We start from the raw sequence: 23211 nt of genomic DNA, 5'->3' as shown, positions 1-23211 counted from the left end.
TTTAAATCATTAAGATAACTTATTGGGTTCAGGATCTCCTTCAGTTTCCTTCAGAACACCTGACCGGCTCCACTGAGGCCCTGAGAAAATAACAGGTTTTCATGAAATACAATATCAGCGACACCCTGGGAGCAGGGAGCAGGGATGCTGTGTCACACAGCACCGGCCTTACACTTAGAGTAGGTGGGGTTTTATTTGGTCCATATACAAATTTTATGCGGAGACAGGGAGACATGTCGCCTCCGGTACTTAATATAAATCATTTGTCCACCTCCATTAACTCTATGGAGTGTCCTAGACAATCTCTCCCCTCGTTGAATGAACGAGGGAGAGATCCAAGCAGTCAATATGTCACACGGTGCACACCTCTGACAAACAGCTGGCACCGCTGCACATCAGGCCATTAAATTAGTCAGGGAGAGAGATTCTCACTCTCAGAGTCGACGCTCGTCCTCAAACCTTTAACGGTTGGATCAAACCAGGATGTTACCAAACAAACTCCTTCCATTTCCCATACAGAGAGACATGCATTTTCTATTTTGATCCATATGGAAATGTTTGCATCCAGGAACAGACTTTTTCCAAACACACCAACAGGCGTAACCAGCTCTCTTACCTGGCACCTTTGAGCAGCTGCTGGTTGACACCGACGGACATTTGGTCCACACCAGCTTGGACCTGCTAATTTTTATGCATGTTTAAAAACTTCACAGCTTGTGGAATAAAGAACAATTTTATCTGTTTTTTGTAAATAGAGTGGAGGCAATAACATCATACAGATGGAAGCAGTTTAAATGAGGGAGTGAGAGGATGCGTCTCGTCAGGCGTAATGATCCTCATCCTACTCGGGACTGTTTCTCTGTGTATGTGTTACATACTTGGAAATGTAAAAACTTTACTGGCTGGTTTCCTTATAGGAGGATAGTTTGTTATTATCGGACTGATTTGTGCATTTAAGAATTGTAGAACATAAGTTTACAGTTTCTCCTAAATGCAAACTCATTAACCTCCTGACAAGGAAGTTGTTTTTTCACCTCTGTTCTTCTTTGGATGATTTGTTAGTAAGTTTGTTTTTCAGCAGGATTCCAAAAAAAAACTACTGGACAGATTCCATTAAAACTTGGTAGAAGGTTGGAACATGGGCCAAGAGGCGACCCGTACAAGTTTGATGCACAAAGAGACCACTCTATCCATATTTCACATGATGTTTTGGGGGTTGAAACAGAAAAATAGTTCTCAGATCTTTCAAACTAACAACAATTGTTCATCTTTTATGTTGTTTAAAGTTTTAGATGCGCTTTTTGTTTTGCTCAGACTCGACTCCAGGCCTGATGACGAAATGTAAGCCCCTTAAGCTACTTCTAAACAATAAATAAAAGGTAAATTAAATAGAATAATTAAAAGTTTACTTAAAATATAACCTTTGAAATAAACAAAAAGCAGGCTATGCTTCACTGTTGTTTGCATGCAGGCTATACAAAGCTAGTGCTTGGATATGTTTAGGTTCTTGTGCAAAATCAAGAGCTGGTCAAAATGCTCTGGGGTGAGGTTGGTCCTACCCCCCCATATACCCCCCCCCCCCCCCCCCGTATAAGACCAATAAATATATGTTTAAAAAAAAAAAACGCGTAACTGAATCGATGTTTACCCATCCCTACTAAAATCCATCCTAAAGCATTCAATGCAAACCATGCAGCAGCTCCAACACTTTCAATTCACTTTCACAATATATATATAATTATCTTTAAAAAGGGTTGTGTGAACATTGTGTTTGATTTTAACATTCAGAGCTGTACAAGTGCAGAAAAGGAAGAGAAGTTTCTGAGGAGATCTTGTTATTTCTTTATTCCTGCTGCGAGGGTCGGTTCACACGTTGTTACAGTGACTTCGGCGGCTTGTTCGAGAAAATCAGATTTTATGTGAAAGTTCGGAGCCGAGAGAGTTTGTCTCAAATTGAAGGCTTTGGCACCAGACCCGTGTATCCCTGGAAACAAGATAAAAAGGACAGCTGCAGATCTGGTTATTGTAATATCACTTCTGATAAAGATCATTCAAAGGATTTTGTTAGATATTGTTTCGTGTCTGTTCCTGCTACCTTTGAATCAATTGAGGTTCTACCCATATGATGCTTAGTAGAAGTGGATCTGAGGGTTTTGTCTCATTTTCAGGTTTTAATGTGATCTGGTTTTATCTCTGCATTTTTCAGATGAAATATTCTGATTTGCTCCCCCCCCCCACACACACACCCTGTGATGAGGATTCATGCGTAGCTCTTCCTTTGAACCCTGATAGAAAAGACTAATTTGCACCTTTCTTCACGGCTCCTCTCTTGTCTCAACAAGACACGTCTTCCTCTCCCGTTGCCCCCTCACCTCTCTCTTCTGTCTCTCACTCCCACTTTCCTGCCTCCAAATTATTATTTATATTCCTCTGTTCTCTCCCTACGTGTCTCTTTCACAGTCATTACCATGCTACAGGATGCACTGTGATACAGAGCCCGTAAACTTCTGCTCCTGAACAAACTGTTTAACTGCTGTGTGGATGCACACACACACGAACACACAACCACACAAGCTGTCTCTCCAGACCAATCTCGGTTGCGTCTACCTGGCTCAAACGTCTCTGTGTGCGTTCATGCGTGACAAAGCGAGTGCAGTGAATATTTGCACTGCTCTGCGTGTATAACGGTATATATGTGTACGTGCGTGTGTGTTTGTGTGTCTGTCTCTCTCTTTGTGTGTGTGTGTGCATCCCTGTTTGTGTGCAAGGTTACGCTGGCTGCTCCTGCGGTCCGGGGAGACAGGGCCAGATGGCGCCTGGCGGTTGGCTGTCTTCGTGTTGACCGAGCTGATGATTTCGTTTATGAAGTTTATTGATCCGATATGCATCACTCCCAGAAGCCCCCCCCCATCTCGCTGTTTGACTGCCGCTCCCAATTTGTGTCCGTGTGTCTAACCCTAACCTCCCCCCCCCCCATCCAGCTATGAACATTCCCAAACTCCCCAAAGTTGTGGCCGGAACTTGAAAGCTGTCACTTCTCTCCCACTCGGCTCTAATCTGAGTCTCACTCTCACTCCTCTCTCCACTCTGCTCTTCCATCTCTCTGATTTGCTCCATCCGGCCCAAACATATTTTCCCTCCGAACTTCAGTCACGCTGAATCTGCTTTCCTCTGTGTCGTCCGGCTGCAGCCAAAACAACTCCGGGATGGTGCCGCCACCTCGGCTGCTGCTGCTGTCGATGCCGATATATATATATTTTAGCTGTGACCTGCAGCCGAGGTCGAGATGAGCGAGCTGCTGCTTTTAATTAGCTCTGAGGCCCGTGGCAGATGGACGTGAAATGATTCTGATAGCCGGCGGCTTCATGAGGACAGCCAGGCTGCTGAGAATTCGAGCTTTCCTTCCCCTCGTCCATCGGGGACACGGGGAGCCCGGTCTGATCAAATAAAGACAGTTATCTATGCAGAAGCATGGCTGACATGGCGGAGCGTGAATATTTCAGTTTCTTGTTGCTGGGGAGTCGAGTGGTGATGTCACAGGTGGTCAGTGCCAGGACCGGGCCTGATGGGAAATATCGGTCCTGGTAGACCCGGCCATATGCTGCGGACGATTCTGGCTGTCTGAACTTTGCCAGCAGATGTTTGATGAGTTTGTGTTAGTGGTTGTGTTCACCTTTACAATTAAGTGTGTCGGACAAACAATGAGATCAAAAGAAAGAAGCATTATTATTTCGCCCTGGACGGATATCTAACCTTAGATCTCACCACGTGTCAAACTGCCATTTGAAAGCTCTGACATCCACCACCGAAACTTATAATGACTCATTTTCTCACGGCAGCCAAAAGGGGGGAAGCATCAAAGTGACTGAGAAAGAGGTGGAAGACGAAAGTTGGAGGAATTAAAGAGTTTAAGCTCATCTGAATCCATTGTGTCTGGAACTTAATCTCTGGAGCCACCAGAAGCTTAGATGCCGCGTGTGACTCTCCTCTCAATGATATGATTTAGTTACTCTCAGGATTATAAAAGTATCCCCGGTTTTAAGACATCAGACTTCTGTAAGTTCAACATGTGTCTCACTGCATCAAACAACAAGGATCTCATCTAGCTCACTGTGTTCTGAGTCGAGCTTTGACTGTCGTCCTGTTTTGATCATATTCAGTTCTGATGTGTTAAATCATCTACATGATTGTTTGATTGTGTGATATCAAAGCAGCTCTGTGGATGAACACAGTTGAGTTTAGTTCTTCCTTACATCTGCTGCATATTCATTTTATACCTGCTGATTATAGCTTATCGTAAAATGTTTGCTCTGCACCTGCTGCTGTCACATGTTCTCTTTTTGTCAGCATCACAACATTATTCATCAACATTTTATCATTTAAATAGCTCAATTGGTTTTAAGTTGCTCTTATCAGACTGATCTATGTCCAAATGTCCGTCTTCCCGGTCATTTGTTGTGAACATATCCAGGAATCCTCCAAAATACACCCCCGATCATAACCGGCATCCTAATCTTCATCATGTCTGATGTTGCAGAAGTTGAATCCAAGTCCCGAAACCAAAATCGAATCAAAGTTCCTGCAGCACAGTTAAAAATTATATTTCCCGTAAAGACATTAAAGGAAGAATTGCTCCCTTTGGTTTGTGGTGTCTTGTCGTTTATGCTCCAACAACTTGTTGGATGATTGTAATCGTTTTTCATTAGCTACACAAACATCCTGATTCAATATACATGAGGAACAGGCTGGAGTCACCAGTGTGACTTGTTGGGGTATGTTTTTATTAACTATGTAATCTGCTGCCAGTGTGATTATGTGACATCTATATATTCATGCGATGTATTAGCTTGGAAAGTTTCTGTAAAATATTACATTCATAGACAGATTTCTTCTTTTGGGAGCCATGCTGCTGCTCTGGTAAGAATTACCATAACTCTGAATTGACGGCTCAAATAAGAGGAGTCGTGAGTTATTGTGATCGTTAGAGTTCATCGTCTGGTGTTTATCAGCCAATCACTGACCTGAAGAAGCAGGTGTGTGTTAAAGTGAATCACCTTTCTGTCACCAGTACTAGTGACCGCTGGCTCAGACTCACCAGTACTACCAGTACGACTGTATTAAAGGACTGGACTTTAAGCAGCAGGAAATCTTTGGTTGATGCCTGTCTGAACTTGATATTTTCCAATTTACCCCTCCTCCCTCCTCCCTCCTCCCTCCCTCGCTCCCTCCCTCCCTGTTTCCCTTCCGTCCCTTGCATCCTGTTCCATAATTGAATTGCTCCTTTGGTCCTCTAATGTGGCGGCAAATAACAGAACGAAAATGCTCCACCATAAATGCTTCCATTTCCCCTTCCAATATTTCATCGCTCTCTTCATTTCAACGGACATTCGCCTGTTGCTGCGTCTCTCTTGTTTGCTCCTCGCTCTCACCCCTCGTCTCACGTTGTCCTCCTTTCTTTTCAGGTAGCATTAGCGCTTGTTGATCCCCCCCCCGTTCAAAGGGAAAATGGTAATCCCACTATTCTTCCACTCCTGACCTGCAGCTCACCTTAGGCCTTGAAAGGGAGACTTAGAGCAGCGTTGGAGCAGAGATGTGGAAACGCTGTTGTTTCAGCGTTGGAGTTATGTGTGCTTATTAAGATGGGTGTTGTTTTACAATAATTAACCAGTGGAAGTAATTGTGGTAATGAGCCTACGGGATTGACTTCAGTCAGGAACACTTGTGTAGGAGAATTGATGATCTATAGTGAAATTATTACAAAGTTAGGTTTGGCAGAAAAAAGATTCTGCTGTCAATTAATCTCAGTAGAAATGAATGAGCGGCGGTCTGATCTTTGTATCCGGCTTGCTCAGCCATTTTCTTGTGTTGTTGATCAGTGTGATTTTGAAGTGTTTGTTTTTCTTGTCGCTGCTTTGGCACCAGCATCACAACGACTAACGAAGCTCTGCGGAAGCTGAAGATGAATCCAAATAAAGAAGAAAGCAACACAAGGATTCTGCTGGAAAACACGTTCGCATTTAATTATAACGTTCATGAAATAATAACAAGAGTCTTTGGATCAACGGCACCAAAGAGTGGTGGTAAAATGGTATAAGACACATACTACAATACTTTAATATCCACTGCATGTCATAGCCCAGTCACCACATACGTTCGATCCCCACAAACGACCCACTCTGCACTGATTCTGCACAAAAAGCAGACAAACAACAATATGATTGTGTAGTTCTTATTGTGGAATCGGTCCTAAAATGTAATATTCACCAAATTTCAATCAAAGATACATTAGACGCATGTTCCTGACTCCACATGATCTCAGCTTCACATTAGTGCTAGTTGCTGGTTTCTATCCTCGATTTAACACACAGCTAAGCTAACACTGATCTGCTAGATTCAGATTTTTAATTTGGATTCCCCCAAAAAGTATTACACCCTTTAAATATGCCTGAATTTTCAAATCAAGATCTATATTTGTGCATCATTTCCCAAATGATGATGAAAAACCCCTACCCCACAGCAACAACAGCTAAACCAAAAATCTGCATCTGCACCAGAATGCAGTTTGTTCTTCCCGGGGCCTCCTCGCTACCAAGATTGATTGAAATTAGTTCCGTACGAAAACCTCTAATCTAGTTTCACCGTCCCAGCAGGAGTTAGAACAGCAGAGCCTCACGAGCACAGTGGCCTGGATGATGTTCCCGCTCCCTCAGTAAACCTGTTAATGGCCGACCTGGTGCCTCGAGTGCACAGTGTCTCCCTCGTGACACAGTTTGAGTCGTCGTTAGTCTGTTTTCTCCAGGAGATTCTCCAGGAGAACATAATGTATGTTGGGGCTGCTTAACTGTAAGTAGACATTATAATGATACTCTGAAAACTAGGTTTATGTGAGTTAAAATGATGAAATCATTCACACTGTGCCTGTGTTTAAACCCATCACACCCAAGTAAACAGGTCTGATGTATCCAGGTCATGATTAATTATCATCTGATTATATTTGTAGTCAAATAATGCAAGAGGTCAAATTGGTCCTATTTGAAAACCTGGACATTTTCCCTGTGTTTGTGTTTGTGTGTTAATCTTTCAAAATCCGACGTATGCAAACAATCCTGCATAAAATATTCAGCTGATGATTACTAATCGTTTGTTTTCATGTGTAATCAGCAGTGTAAATAATTGAGGGACTTCCTGACCTTAAACTCGTGCGGAGACGTTTGCTTCTCCTCTGTTTGTTGTTTTTATTAATCTACGTCTCTTTCTGTGAGATTTAGGTTCAATGTCACACATTTAATCTGCGTGCAAAGGACCGGTTTGTTGCCAGAAACAAACCAGCCCGGGGCGACGTGTTCCACCAGCGGAACCATGGTGCATGAATTTTGCAGTAAAGAAATCAGATGACTTGTTTAATGTTTAATACCATCACTGTACTGCGTGGTGGGGGGGGGGGGGCTGGGGCAGCGGCACATGTGGCGAAGGGAGACAGGGAACACGGGTTGGCTTTAATTGCATTGCATTTTCTGGTAATATTATTCATTGTCAAGGTGGAGTGGGACAGAATTGCATTATGAAGACACCACTTTAGGGCCCGCTGTCGGACTATGAATATTCATGGCTTATTCTGCCAAAAGCAATTTGTTGTAGCTTTGTTTAAAACTGTTGATGTGCTCTCCAAGTCTGTAGGCTATAAGTAGACCCACATTGCACCACCAGGTAAAAACACGGTGTTTCTAATACGTTACGTTTCTGCTCCTGTCTTGAAACTGAATTCGATGGACGCTTTTAGACTTGATATTTCCATTATTCTCCGACCTCGACTCACCATCAGATATATTTGTTGTTTTGCTGAGATACCTGCGTCTGTGTCTGGTGGAGACATCAGGAGGATTTGAGACTAACTCGTGTCCTCGTCTTTGAAACTCTGCCGTCTTCCTCGAGTCTGATTTCTTGAACAACTAAGGTAAAAGCAAGAGGAACTTATTTTTTTGAACAAGTAGAAAGAAGGAAAGACATTAACTCTGAGGCTGTACTTAATGACTCTCCCAAATGACACAGGCTTACTCTGCCTCTCACACTCAAGGGAGGGAGACGAGCAGCAGGAGAGGGAGGAGGAGGAGGAGGAGGAGGAAGAGGAGGAGGAGGAGGAGGAGGAGGAAGAGGAGGAGGAGGAGGAGGAGGAGGAGGAGGAGGAGGAGGGTAGGAATGAGAATCTCTCTAAACTGCAGGAGTGCAACAAAGATGATTGCGTCGCAGTTTCAAAATATGGCCAAATTAACTACCATGATTTTATTTTTTCCTTTATCATATTTTAATTATCCTTGACAAATTGTCATAGTTGTTTTTGTTCCCTTGGCACTAAATGAATACTTTATGGACTGTAACAAGCCCTAATTGTCCATCGTTTATATTTGTTAAGACCCCCGAGCCCTGGTTTTAAAAACCTATCTGGATCTGTAGATAATAAGCAGGATGTAAACATAGGTGGCTCACATTTGCATACAAGTGTCACTGAATTTTCAAAAGCTCTCATTTTGTTCTCAGACACACTCTCCACCGCAGATCAGTGCAGTTCCTTTTGTGTTATTTAGATGTTGTGAAGCACCACTCATAGTGCACAGCTACCATGACTCACTCTGAAGTTTACTATCCACTCAGCTTCACAGAGCCACTCTGGCTTGTTCACAGCAGCTCAATGCAAACTACCTACCTGTGTGTTTTCTACCCTCTAAATAAACACATGCTGTCCGATGTCATGTATGTTGTTAGACACGTTGTCTGTATTTTGTAAGAGTTTGTTATTTTAGTTTTTTAGTGAAATGTCTTATAGATATAAATGGTCTGTGGTGGATTTGGCCAATGACTTTGGTGATCTTCTGAATCTGCAGCCCACCACCGGTTCTGAAGGAAATATTTGGTCAACTATTGGAAATTAACTAACCCTGCTCCCCTCAGGATGGATTGTAATAACATTGGCTGACCCTGCTAATTGGCAAATGCTAGCATGTTACGGCTCAAAGCAAAGTGGGGATTCCTTCTTTCTAAACATCAGCATGATAGCATTCACTTTCTGAGCATGTTAGCTTGATATAAGAAGCATTTAGCTCAAGGCACAGCTGACCCTGATTAGTGTCATAAAGCTGCTAACATGACTCTGGACGTTAGGATCTAATCTTCAACCTAAGTGGCAGCAAAGAAAGGCTTTAATAGAAAGGCCTTAGATTTGTTGTTGAGCCAGACACTGTGACGGGACAGAGACAGAGATCTGTTGATAATCATGGACTCTGACTGATTCCTTCACACGTACAATCCCTTTAACTCTTTAACCTTTGTGAGTCTTTCTATTTTCACGTGTGTACGTCTGCAGCTTCCCTGTTTGGTGAATCTCTGCTCATCTCTTTCTGTCTGCCGTAGAGCGGCTGCTTCAGTCTGAACCAATCACTCAGTGACAGGCGAGGGAAGTGTGCGGCTGTGTGTGTGTGTTTGTGTGTCGCGCTTGTGTAGCACGGGCCGATGATCATTCATTTTATTGATGCGTCTTTGAAAGACGCAGTTTTCAGATTTTCCATTTTCTTCTTTCTTCACCTCTCCCCATCCTGTCTCCTTCCATTGTTCTCTCCTTGCCTATATCCCACATGTACACAATCTGCGGAATCATTATTCCCCTATTACAGTATGAACTAACACACTCCCACCTGACAGCTTGTGTGTGTGTGTGTGCGTGTCCTCTGTCTAAAGTCGTTAAATATTCTAAAGACTGAGACCTCTTTTAATTATCCACTAATCACACTTTTAATTACCTGCCACATACACATCCATCACTGACCAGACTGTACACACATGCACACACACTCGGTGCACAAACACAGGTACCCTCACACACACACACACATCTGTCATTGGAGAGAGCTCTTCACCTATCGACGAGAGAGAGAGAGAGAGAGAGAGAGAGAGAGAGAGAGAGAGAGAGAGAGAGAGAGAGAGAGAGAGAGAGAGAGAGAGACCACTGAGGAGTGACTGATGAAGGTTTGGTTTGGACGCCCTGTTAGTGGCTCATCGGTGATTACCACAGACGAGACCATGAAACTAATGAATAAACAAATGAAGGAAATGCAAAAATTTGTTTCCAATAGATCATCATTTACATTGTAGACACAGTTTATCTTTGGATTTCCCGAAGCACAAGACGACCCACTGCTGATTGACCGGTTAATATCACAGCTACACGATGACATCCTGGAAAACCAAGAGCTGGATCAATAACCAGAAGGTCACAGGTTTATTTCTCTCTCAGACACAATTAAAGGCTAAACTTGAGCACACACTCCTTTCAGGATGCTACACTGCTCTAATCCCTCTGCTCATGTATTCACGTGGGAGTTTTCCTGTTTATGTCAAGAAATGAACGCGTCCAGCGTTTAAGATTGTGACTCGCCGTCCTCTGCTGTTGTGTCCAAACACTTAGCGATCCATCCTTGATGTAAGAAGCTCTTTTTTCTCACTTAGTCTCCTGCTTCCTTGCTTCTCACTGCTTGGTCCTGCTATAGGATTCCTATTCGTCAATTTCCCTTTGGATTACCAGATAATTACTTTGTGCCATCACCAATACAGACTCGCTCTCACACACACAGCCAACTATTAACTGTAACACACACATCAAACTGGCTCAAACACATCGTTCACACTCACTCACAGACTCTAAATTGTTGCTGCTGCATGACCAGTGTTAACAAACACATTGACGCCAGATTTTCCGTTTTTGGGGATTTTATTTTTGGCTCAAAACAAAGCTGCTTTTGCCAAAGTGGGAGGAGTTTCAGCTGAGGTCGTTTTAAGGCCGAGGAGAAAGCACACTTCAATTTCTGAACATTTTTTTTTAACCTGTGATTGAGCTTGACCTTCTTTCTGCCAATACAACGTGCCAGTAGGAAGATGAATTCCCATAGCTTTAGTTGGTCAACTGGTGCAAACTAGTGGGCAGCCCAGGGACAAACCCACCCCGTGTCTGTGGCTCATTTACACACTTTTAATTTGGCATCTGTGCCACATCCTTTTGCCTCTGTTAGCTCTCGCCAAAGATTAAAAGCGGGTCTGATTTTAACTGGATCCAGCTCCCTGCTCAGTCACTTCCTCTTTTCCTCAGCTTTGAATTACCAGGACAAACTCCTCTATGTTTCATTCGTGGCTCTCCCATGATGCACATTCTCAGAAGACCAAGCTAACTTTTTCTTACAGCTAGCCACGAACTCCGCCTCTGAGTGATGCTGAAAGACGTTTGTCGTAAAGCAGTTAGTTACACAGTGAGATGCGGCAATGACAGACACACTATTCTCCCAATTCTAGGGTTTGTGTAGCATCCAAATGATTTTCAAAGCATTACTTTAAGGTAAACAAAAAGACACACACATGGTGGACTATACTTTCTAAAGTGTGTCCATCGTCATTTCAGTTTATGCAAGTGTCAGAGTTTCTTTTTCCCACTTTGGAGAAAACAGACACAACAATCTCTGTCCCCCTCAGTGGCTTTGGTAGAAGGAGCAGGTCAGCGTGAGTGATGCATTCACTGGCTCTGTGGCTGCAGGCCTGGTGCACGCCAGAAGATCTATGAAACCAAGCGTGTGTGTGTGTGTGTGTGTATGAGTGTTTGTGGCTATGTTTGTTACAGAATAATGTAGATTAAAATGTTCGGGCCTCTAGGCAGAACCATTCTTTTGCATTGTATTGATTTCCTATCGCAGTGGTGACAAGTGTATCAGTTAAAACCCCTTGTTTTACAGGAGATGGTGTAACTGTGCGGTTGTGTCAGCGGGAAGCAGAGACATTGTGTTTGTTTGCTTGTTGCTAGTGCCACTGACCTTCAGAGCCGGAGCAGGCAATTTGTCTACATTCAAACAGCAATGTGCGACTGCGTTTTTATAAATGATCAGTGTTGTCCTTTGTAGAGGAACTTGCAACCACCCCTAATATCTATTATTTACTACAGAGGTGAAGCTATTCTCAGATTTAGGCAAGTATTCACGTTATCAGTCCAGAGAACAACTCGGTATCATCCATTCCCTCCATTATCAGAGGTCAAAGGAGGTTTAGAGCCAATCACAGCTGACACTAGGGGAGAGGCAGGTACAGTCAGGACAGGTCACCAGCCTATCACAGGGCCAACATACTTAGAACCATTCACAGGTCTCCAAGTGTAACTAAACTCAAAAGTCTTTGGTCTCTGGGAGGAAACCGGAGAAAAGCCCCACACAGATAGACTCAAACTCAAACCTTCTTGCTTTGGGGGCCACAGTGATAACCGCTGCACCACTGTGCCACCTCGATTGTGTATCATGAAATGTATTAACTACCTAAATCCAATTATAATGAAATTAAATGGTGTTATACAGCTTTTAAATTAGCGTATAAAGACTTCCTGTACAGTGCATCATAATGTTTAAATAGCGAATAGAGCTGCACCTACCTTGGCATCCATGTCCAATCAGCTGTTACCCTGATCTGAAGGGACGGTGCAGTGTTAATATCAAGACATTGGTAGTGTTTATCCTTTACTCTCCTCAGACAAGAGAAAAAAAACAGCTTTCCAAAAGCTGTAACCAGGAAACGGGCAGAATTAAACCAGAATTAGAAATTGACGTCTCATTTTCCAGTGTGAATATCAGCAGCTCCGTGTTCAGTCGGGTGAGATGACGTTTGAGAACAAGGTGTGTGTGTTTCCATCAGAGAGAAAAAAACAACAGAGAGGAAGAGAAAAGGAAAAAGAGAGCGAGAGACGTCACTGCCAGTTGTGTGGTTAATTGGAAGCAGACATAATTAGTGCTAATTAGGATAATAGCCATTCGTCTAGAGATCCATCCACCTAATGGGACTACAACAGTCACTCAGCTGCACACACACACACAGACACACACACACACACACACACACTGTGGGTTGTTACCATCCATCCTGCCTCCTTGTTACAGGAATGCGGTGTCGTACTGTAGATTCTACGTATACGACCTGTTCCCACTCTGAAAAGCAAATGTTTTTCCTCAAGCTTCGACATGAATTAACATCCGTTACGTGCACGTGGCTGACAGAGAGACAGACGGACACACAGAGCAGTGGCAGAGAGGAAGTGAGTCATGGCCGCTGCTGTAGCTGAACAAACAGCGAGCGCAGTGAAAAGTCTCTCTCCTCTGTTTGCTCAGCATCAGGCCCTCCATCCCTCTCTCCTCTCCTCTCTTCCTGCCTCCATCTCACCCTTGCCCTGCTTTGCTTTCCTTTCCTGTTTCGTTGCCTCCCCACTCCTCGCTGCCTGTCCCCCAGGCCACGCCAGGGGACATTAAACAAACGCAGTCTGTCTCGCAGCCCTCACTTACTCTCTCTCTCTCTCTCTCTCCCTCTTTCTACCTCTTTTTCCTCTCTCATCTGCACACACACACCAATTACTTTCGGTCTGCAGGCCCTGGGCTGTGTGAGTACAAGGATACTCCTCTATGTGTACGGGGGCAAGCTCTCCTTCTGCCCTTGTGTGTGTGTCTGTGTGTGTGAGTGTGTGTGTGTTTTATGGAACTTATTGGCTGTGGCAACTGGCCAAGCTGGTGGGCGACGACAGGAACTTCTCCCTTCTTGTGTCCGTTTGATCGTTTGAAGAAACTGTAAAGGTGATGGAGGAAGCGAGCCTGTGATTTAAACACTGCGTTAATTACAAGTCACAGAGCTGCAGAGTGTACAGGGCAGGAGGTAGGGAAACCGTTTTCTGAGTCAGTGAAGGGGCTGTTAAAATCTCACACAAACACATTAGTGTTCATTACTGTTGCAACCTCTACCATCTATTTATGCCCTTCTCTCCTTCTCTCTCTCTCTCTCTCTCTCTCTCTCTCTCTCTCGTTTGCTCTCTCCATTGGTCTCCTGTGCAGTCACTTATGCAGGTTGTATTTCTCGCAGAGTTAAAATCAACAAGATTCCTCAACCAGAGCCGTGACATTAACACAGAATTACTTTATATTGCTTTTTTTGCCCAGTGGGCGGAGCCGGGTCGTCCACTACATGGCCGGAGCTGTGTAGCTGTCACACAGACGTTGGGTCCGAGGTGACAGAGCTCTAATCAAAGGATCAATAAGGGGAGGGGGTCGGTATACTGTTAAAACAAACTTTATACTCGTTAAATTATATATCAGATTTATTTAGGCTATATTGATAATAAATATGTAGCTGTAGACATTTTGAAAAGTAAAAATTATTGATTCTACCAGTTAGTGCCATCTTAAATGTTTTTGCCAAAATAATCAAAATATTAAGTAAAATTATTGTTATTTGTTTTTGTAGCAGTGGTTTAAATTAAAATACAAGTTCCATCCATCCTCCTGTCCATCCATTTTCCTCTGCTTATCAGAGATGGGGTCACAGAGGCAGCTGGCAGGTTGACCTCTGCCCCTCAGCCAGGCTTTCCAGCTCTTACTGGGAACACACACACACACATACTGGTACACGTTCACACTGCTCTTTCACACTGTGCTGTTGGGTGGAGGTGCCCCGCTGATACAGAAGTGGAGCGGAGGACATCATTGGACAGGAAGGAGGCTGTGTGCCTTTCTCTCAGAGAGCGAGAGAGAGAGAGAGAGAGTGAGGGTTTGGTCAGCTCAAATAATAATAATAACTAATATTAATGTGAGTTACTGAATCAGGGTGTAAATAAATGGCAGTGATTCAAGAGTGTGGGCAGCGTGTGACTTCACACTCACAGTCACGTACACACTGGGCCCACGGTCACTAAAAAAGGACATACGTTAATGTGAAACCCTGCAGAGCTGCTGGCATCACTCCTCCCGCGTGTCAGGACTCATTTCATGACTTTAATGATTATATAGTACGAAGCAAACATGCAATACGTTCAGTCTGTCACCTGCTGAAGTGAATGAGACAGACTGAGCTCAGAGGAACACTTGGCTCACTCACTGTGTAAACCAGTGTGAAGAATATCATCTGATGATTGTGAGAAGTTTGTTTTTTATTATTGGAAACCCTAACGCCTCAGGAAACGGAGAGATTAAAGACACTGGATTCCAACTTTGTGACAAAAGTTTAGCGAAGCCTCTTTTCTTCTATTAACACGACAGGGTTTCCATGCACAGAGATATGAGGCCCTCTTTAGACATGAACTCTCAATGTCTTCTACTTGTATGAAACCTCCTTTTCATCCTGAGATATTCGTATTATAAATGTTTCTTTCATCTTTGTTTCCTTTGAACACGAGAAACATCATCATTTGCTCGTGGTGAACTCTGCTCGTTATCCAGAGTTTTGAATAGGAAGTTGGCAGGAAACTCTCCAGAGGTCGGCCGGAGCCTCTGACTTGGACGTTTGCCTTCTCACACACCTCCCGATCATTTCAGGAGATTATCCCTGACTCCAGTGCCCTGTCTGAAAGCAGCTCTAGAGTTCGTCCTGTTTGTAGTTGAAGCACCGGACTGAGCCGCGCCCTGACCTCAGCCTCATCAAGCACCTTCGAGATGAACTGGAACAGCCGATTCACAGCCAGGACTTATTAGCATCACCGACTGGCCTCTTTTCCCTTTGTCACTGAATCAGAGCAAATCCCCTGAAGCGAGTTCCTAAGTCTCGTGGAAAAGCCTCCCTGAGCAGCGGAGGCTTTTGTATCAGCTAATTAACGACTAATAATGGTTTGAATAATGGTTCTGGAACGAGCGCTTCAGTGATTCAGGGCTTGCAATCGATTCCATCATTTTCACTATCAAGTAACTTTTAAGTAGTTGATTAGTTTAAACTGAGACAGAGTTGTGTTAGATTACTGATTGATTAATAAATGAAAGAATGAGCATATGCAAATTAAGATACCACTGACACATGTGAGGTGTCCTTGGGTCTCTATATAGATTCAAGTTATGATCATTATTATTATTCTCCTGTCCTGACAGAGGTTGTCTGCTTGCGACCGTGTGTTCCTGAATGTGTCCACAGGGGGCCTCCAGTGAATGAATGTGTCCCTTTAATCATATTAATGTCGTCCAAAATGTTTTTGGCCCTGATTTAAATTGAGACAGACACAATCCAGACCCTTTAAATAGTTGATGCACATCTTTAATGCATCAGCAGCCTGCCTGCAGTATTTCTTCTCATTTGGTTCACCTCCAACTGGCTCATTATGGACGTGTGGAGTTTTCTGGTTGTGTTTTTTGTTTTATGCCTTTTGTTGATTACAACATGAAAGCGAAGCCGTTGTGTAATGTTTTAAATGTTTGAGGGATTTACTCAGAAGTCTCTCTTAATGGCTGTCGCAGGAGAAATGCCAGTCCAGCTGTGGGACCCGGCGACACCAGCCGGCTGGGAAGCTACCACAACAATTCATGCATGTCTCATAGCACTGGGGCTCAGAGTATAATCAGCCTCTCATTAAGGAGTTAAAGATGGACTCTTACCAGGTCATACTGGAAACTGTTTGCCAGTATTATTCATGTCTTACAGTGGGAGGCATGGTGGTTAGCAGAAAGGCACTGGGGTCGATCCCCACTTTGATCAGCGCCTCTCTGTGGGGTCTCAACTCCCTTTGGGTTTTCTGCAGCTCCTCCTGCTTCCTCCCACAGTCCAGAGACATGGAGGTTAATTGGTGACACTAGCATGAGGGTGTAGGTGTGAATGTGTTTGTGCAGCTGCTCTCACCTGAGAACAAGGGTGTCGAAATGAAAAGGAAAGGTGTTCCTCAAACCACCACACACACGTAACAGAGGCTTTTCGTATATAAACACATTCTCTCATTCAGGTCAGACTTACTGGTAAGGCAATGTGTTTCAGCAAATACACTATTACAACAAATCTTCCACCCCAGACTGTGTTAACAACAGCTTCTTTTGAACTACTTGTCACTGTCAAGATACTGGCTGCACAGCTCCTGGCATCAGGACAGTTCTCAGTTTGAACTCAGTTCCACTGTTTAATCCCATTACAAAAACAGATCTGTCGTATTTTCCAAAAACTGCATGAAACTGTTGTTGGAAAAGTTCTCCTCTTTGTTTTTTTTATTTTTCTCTGTTCGCTACCAGAGTCGTTCCTCTCTTTCTTTCCGCCTCACATTGTCCTTTTACATTACAGCAGCTTGGAGCACCTGGTGTCATCGAAGCTTCTCCTTGTGCCCAATTTACCCCAGAAGCATCTCCACAGGAACTTCCTGTCAGGGGCTGTCATCAGACACGAGGGAGCGCCTCCTTTGAAATCAGTGAAAAACACTAAAAGTTTGTTTCCGACTTCAAGGGCAAAAAAAATATAACCCTCATGAAGAGTCTGCGAAACAGTCAAGTGAAAATAGATCCTTCTACCGAGGAACTCGTTATGTTGATGGCTTTCCAGTGATTGAATTCACTGAGACTCTTTTCTTTCCAGTTTGCAGTTGTTGTTTCGCAGAAGCCAAACAACCCATTATAGCTTTTACTGATGAATATTGTGCAGATGCGTCCTCAGCCTCTCTGCATTCAATCCTCAAGTATCACTCACTAGAGCACAAAGCTCTTCTGAGGCCCAACAATTCAATTCTTACATTGTCTCAAGGAGACTTTACATCGAAGGTCGAGATCCTAAAAACTACAGAGAAACCCACATGTTCCCACAATGAGCAACTGGAAGCACCCTCTATCGAACCAGACTCCATGTGGGCGGACATCTGCCTCAGCCAGTTTGGGGCGAGTGGAGATAAAACTATTCTGGATTTGCGTCTTTGTCCAGAGATGTGCCAATTTCTTCACCGTCTGGCCTTCGTCCCAACCGTCCACCGGGTTTAATTAGAATCTGTACGTCTTGAGTAACCCTGCCAATAAACAAAGAAAACAAATGAATGGACAGGGGCCAAAAACACAACCTCCTTGGCTGGGGATAGTTACCCTTTAATTACCTGTAGTCCAAGGAGGTTGTGTTTTCATTGGTGTTTGTGTGTTGTGTGTTATAACCATGTAACTTAGGATGCTGTTGCAGTTGGGGAAGAACCTTTTAATTTTTAGTTTGGAGCCAGACATTTTATTTCCTCTTTCTCAAATATTGTCAGATACAGCATTTTTTCTTTTTTGACGTTTTCATCAATTTTCTAGGGAATAATTCATGAATTTAGATTAAAAAAATCTATGAGTGTTAGCAATCTGAAGCAGCCTGATTGAATTCAGCTGGGCCTGGGTGGATGGATATACGTGCTGGTCCAACCCCACAACACAACTCAAGCCCACAAACATTTTAAACACCTCAGTCCTGTGAATGCTTAATTTCTCTTTACTTTAAACTGGATATGTTTTCCATCCACACACAGTGAGGCCTTCAGCAGGGAGGAGCCCCAGTCCGTTAACCATCACTCCGTCCCACAGAGGCTGGATTCATGTGTCCATCGACTGAGACGCCAACGCAAACATCCTCTTTAAACGGCTGCGAGGAACAGTGAACACTCCCAACTGTGTGAGAGGCCGTTTGAGATGGTGCTTGTGTGTGTGCACGTGCACACACTCTGTGTGGGTGAGTGGGTGCGCTGGCACTCGCTCTGGAGACGAAGCTGCCAAAGAGCCTGCCTGTCTGGACTCGGTTTACAGTGGAGTATCCCTCCTTCTGCCCGACTGCAGCACTCGTCCAGCCCGAGAGAGTGTGTCAGACGCGTGGCTCGAAGGAGGTGGCGCGCTGCCTGTGAGACACAGAGCAGGGCAGAGAGGGCCGGGGTGGGTTCTGCTGGCAGGAGGCTCACCCCCCCGGATCTGACTCATGCACTGAGACCAACTTATATATCAGAAAACAGACTCGTTCTCCCTCGTCTGTCCTCCGGCCTGCGACATGTGTGTGGTAATTAGCTTTTGGCACGTATGTGTGTGAGTTGCTGTGTGTGTGTGTGTGTGTGTGTGTGTGTGTGTGTGTGTGTGTGTGTGTGTGTGTGTGTGTGTGTGTGTGTGTGTGTGTGTGTGTGTGTGTGTGTGTGTGTGTGTGTGTGTGTGTGTGTGTGTGTGTGTGTGTGTGTGTGTGTGCTCGTGTGTGTGTGTGATTGTGCATTCAGAAGTCAATCTCGCAGCAGAGACGCCCGTGAGTGTTTATGAAATGAGTCTTGGGGCCAGACACTAAATGAAAGACCAATCTGTCTCTGTGCTTTGGTTCAAAGAAGTCAGGAGGGAGGAGATAGGAGGTACGGGGGGGGGGGGGGGTGGTGAGACACACAGAGAGAGAGAGAGAGAGAAATGCCAAGAAAATTGGAAGAGACCAAGAAAGAAATGTGCAGATTGTAATCGAAGTAAGAACAGAAAATGGAATTGGAGAGAAAGAGTCAGAGAGGCTGTTTTCTTTAGTATTCGAGAGCGAGTGAGGGATAGAGGGAGGAGAGGGGAAGGAGAAGGGAATAGGATCTAGTTGATTACTGTCATTTAATTTGCCTCTTCTGCCTGGGGATAAACTGCCACACACACACACACACACACACACACACACACACACACACACACACACACACACACACACACACACAGACACACACACAAGCATGCAGTTTCATGCGTAGTTTTAAAATTGAGTTTGTCTTTAATTAAAATCCAGAACAATTTTGTCCAGTTTAATTAAATGTAGAACTAAAAAGAGAGCCCAAAGTTGCATGTTGAATTTATGTTGTATTTAATCCCTGTACTACACTGACATCCAGTCAGACTGAGGCTGCACATAGGCTGTTAATGTGCACGGATATTTGTATGCATGTGTGTGTGTGTGTGTGTGTGTGTATGTGTGTGAGTCTATTGCAATTCTTAGGATGCGATGGTGAAACCCCCCTCCAGCTATGAATAGGGACGTTTTATTAATTTTCTTTTCAAGGGAATTCCAAATGAACGGAGGTCGTCTAATCTGGACGTCTTACCGGCGTATTCCAATCCTTTCCCAATTAAGTAGGAATAAGAAAGTGGGAAGCAAATCGCTGCAGCCATCACCACCAAGTCATTTCACGTGAAATGAATTATGTAAATGAGGAGTCATTCTACATGAACAAATACTCTAAAGTTTTAAATGTTTTCAGATGATAGGTCAGTTGACACAGCTTGACTTTTACATGTCAGTGGATTTACCCTCAGCTCTCTCACACAGCCCAGGCAAGTGGACACATGCCCTCACTGTCTGTTAATCAGCGTGTGTTGGGAGAAGCAGACGTGATGAAATGGGCTGGTCAGTGCACTTAATGAGCTTTACAGCTGTAAATGGCATTACAGACCCGGGTGAGGATGCAGAATCTATCACTGCTCCGGAATAAGAGAGAGAACGGGCGAAGCTTCTAGCTCAGGCATTTAGCCCTGGTTGGATGCACACGCACGTACATGCGCTTCCAAAGGAACATGCACATTCACACACAGACACGCACATACACACACAGACACACACCCGCTCGAATAGAGTGTCAGTGTTGGGGTTGAGGCTCGGGCTGTTGTGGATGCTCTCCTGGGAAATCACCCCGAATAAAATTAGACCTGAGGAATTCTATCTGTGTGTGTGTGTGTCTCCTTCTCCTCTCCTCTCCTCTCCTCTCCTCTTCTCTCCTCTTCTCTTCTCTTCTCTTCTCTTCTCTTCTCTTCTCTTCTCTTCTCTTCTCTTCTCTTCTCTTCTCTTCTCTTCTCCCAGTAGTTCCTACTCAAACACGTCCATATACTTGATCATGTCCATGGCTGCATACACAGATTCTATAACCACCCACCTACACATCAGTCGAATGTATTGATCCTGGACTTAAACTCTTCAGTTTGGTCCATGTCCCATCTGCTAACCTGGAGGGGGGAGGAGTTAAAGGGCAAGTGAGCCCATAAGGGAGAGGCGGTGGTCTAGTGGCAGAAAATTGGACAATGGGCAGAGAAGGTCTCTGGTTCGTCTCTGGTTCGACTCCACGGAGAGACAACAAAAGACGAACCTGGATTGATCTGTCCAAAAATCCAAGAGTCTCCCTACCCTGTCTAGTGCCCCTGAGCAAGGCACCTTACTCCTCCAACATCTGCTCCCCGAGCGCCCTACATGGTCGCTCACAGTTCTGTGTGTCCTGCACCAGATGGGTCAAAAGCAGAGATTATTTCCCTACCTGCATGAGTGTGTTTGGGACTAATAAATGCATCTTAATTAAAAAATGGCATGAGTCATCTTTTGTATAGTTCATATAGTTTGTGGATGCAAAAATTTAAAACCTCGCAGCAGGATCTGGGTGATCACATTAACTCAATGTAGTTTAGGTTTGCCGCCATTACACAAGTTCTACATCGTCCAATAATCAAACACTAGCAAGTCATGGAGAAATGCAGATGGTAAACTTTATTTCCATCCGTCCCAGCTGGATGCTGCTGGCAGACACGGCTCAGAACATTTTCCTTTTCATTCTCAGCCACTACACCAGCCACGTGAAACGTCTCTGATACCTGCCTGTTGTCTGCAGCGCTGCAGTGGCGCACAGTGTTTTGTGTACTTGCCAGACAGAGCCATTGATTCCAGTCTGAGCAAGCGTCGTGCTGCTCTGTGGTCAAATGTAAACTGAGTGGCAACAACGTCTGTTCTGCACAAACCGGCACCGTGCAGGCCTCGTTCAATTAGCCGTGTTCACAGGAAACTACACAAACTTATACACACACAGATGTTTCATTCAAAATAATGTCTTTCCAGATCTAGGTGTGTTTCCTTTTTGAAACAAAAGTGTGTTTGAACAAAACGTTTGTCTCGCAGGGCTTCACACAGCGTAATTGTGTTATGAGGACACTGGGTCTATAAGGATATAAAACTAATGGTCATCTCCCTTTAATATGTTTGATTCCCCCTTTGGTCATATTGATTTCATCCAGAGAAGGCTCAGGTTAGAAGGTTTGGATTTCTGTCCACTGACAAGGTGAAAACACAAAGTCACTAAAAACTACCTGGGCTTCCCGTCGGCTTGAGTAAGGAAAACATAAAAAGCCCAGCATAACAAATCCCCCCCCTTCCCAGTCTCCCTCCTGCTCTCCTCCTCTCCCCCCCCCCCCCCAGTCTCCCTCCTGCTCTCCTCATCTCTAACCACACTGTCTCCCTGCAAAATCAACTCCTTCCCATTATGCTCATTTAAAAGGCAGCAGCAGCACACAGGCTGTTTGTGAGCGATTGTTTCTTATCTCCGTGTGCTCATGTGAGGACAGTGAGACAGTTGTGTTTGCGATTTTGTGTGTGTGTGTGTGTGTGTGTGTCTTGTTGTGTACCGTGTATTGATTGCTGCGGGTATGGGGGGGGGATGATGGATCAGTGAAAAGAGGGAAGAACAGAAGATAATACGCGACGAAGAATGAAAGAGACACAAAATGAGCCACATATCAATCTGAGACAGGAGGAGAGATTTATTTAAGACCCTGTGAATCCTCTTTCCTTTCTGATGCTTGTATATAATGTGTCCCCCCCCCCCCCTTTATGAATGCTAAACGGTCCATGTACCAAATACTCTCCTCATGTCAGAGTCTTAGTTTGAGACGAGGACTATAGGCCGAGGCGTGTTTCCCTTTCTCCTCTGCCAGTGCTGCGCTCTCTAATCCCTCGTTCTCTCTCGTGTGTCTCGTGTGTCTCGTGTCTCCGCCCTGCAGAGCGATCAGTTTGGACAATCAGCTGGTCGTCCTGGGGAGCACGGCGATGGACGCGGGGCGCTACCACGTGGAGGCGGTGAACGAGCTGACGGGAGAGAACGTGACGAGCGCCGCCGTGTACCTGAGCATCTCAGGTAAGAACCAAACCCTCCATTCAATCTGAAAGCAGCAGACACACTGGTGGTTCACTCAGAGCATCGGTTTGTTTCATCAGAGGCTGTCACATGATTAAATGTGACTGATTGTGCATTGGGAGCCTCTCAGACCCTTTGAGGAGCCTCACAGTTGATCTGGGCTGTAGCCGAGGTGGAGGTTCAATCGGGTTTTAATGATCTGAATCTATTTTACTGTGGGGGAAAAGGACTTATCTTAAAATCTCTTCTATTTGTTGGCTCAGAAGACAGTTTTGTGATGTAGCCTAATTACTGTGAGCTGCCGTAAGTACAACTTGAAACTGAGACGAGCTGCACTACACACAAACAGAGGATTAAAGATATATAATATTTATCAAGTATGCTTCAAACAAACTGCCTTTTGTCTGATTCAGTGACAAAGTGATGATTCTGAACCATTGATTAAGAAACTAGAATTAATGTGGTCATATAAATGAAAGATGAGATGGTCCCAGTAAAGAGGAATCACCACTGCCTCA

General features: G+C 44.4%; 1 protein-coding gene across 1 annotated transcript in view; it reads left to right on the top strand.

The window, feature by feature from the left end:
- LOC133953468 (protein sidekick-1-like) overlaps positions 1-22976 on the top strand; it is a 112044-nt gene extending 89068 nt beyond the window's left edge. Inside the window, exons 5-6 of the mRNA XM_062387393.1 lie at positions 22560-22693; positions 22957-22976. Coding sequence (XP_062243377.1) covers positions 22560-22693; positions 22957-22976 — 154 coding nt within the window. The remainder of the gene's footprint in view (positions 1-22559; positions 22694-22956) is intronic.
- The last annotated feature ends 235 nt before the right edge of the window (positions 22977-23211 follow it).

This window comes from Platichthys flesus, chromosome 5 (genome assembly GCF_949316205.1).
Source record: "Platichthys flesus chromosome 5, fPlaFle2.1, whole genome shotgun sequence".
Classification (NCBI taxonomy): Eukaryota; Metazoa; Chordata; class Actinopteri; order Pleuronectiformes; family Pleuronectidae; genus Platichthys; species Platichthys flesus.
The sequence above is the reverse complement of the archived record's forward strand: the minus strand, read 5'-3'. Positions and strand labels throughout refer to the sequence as shown.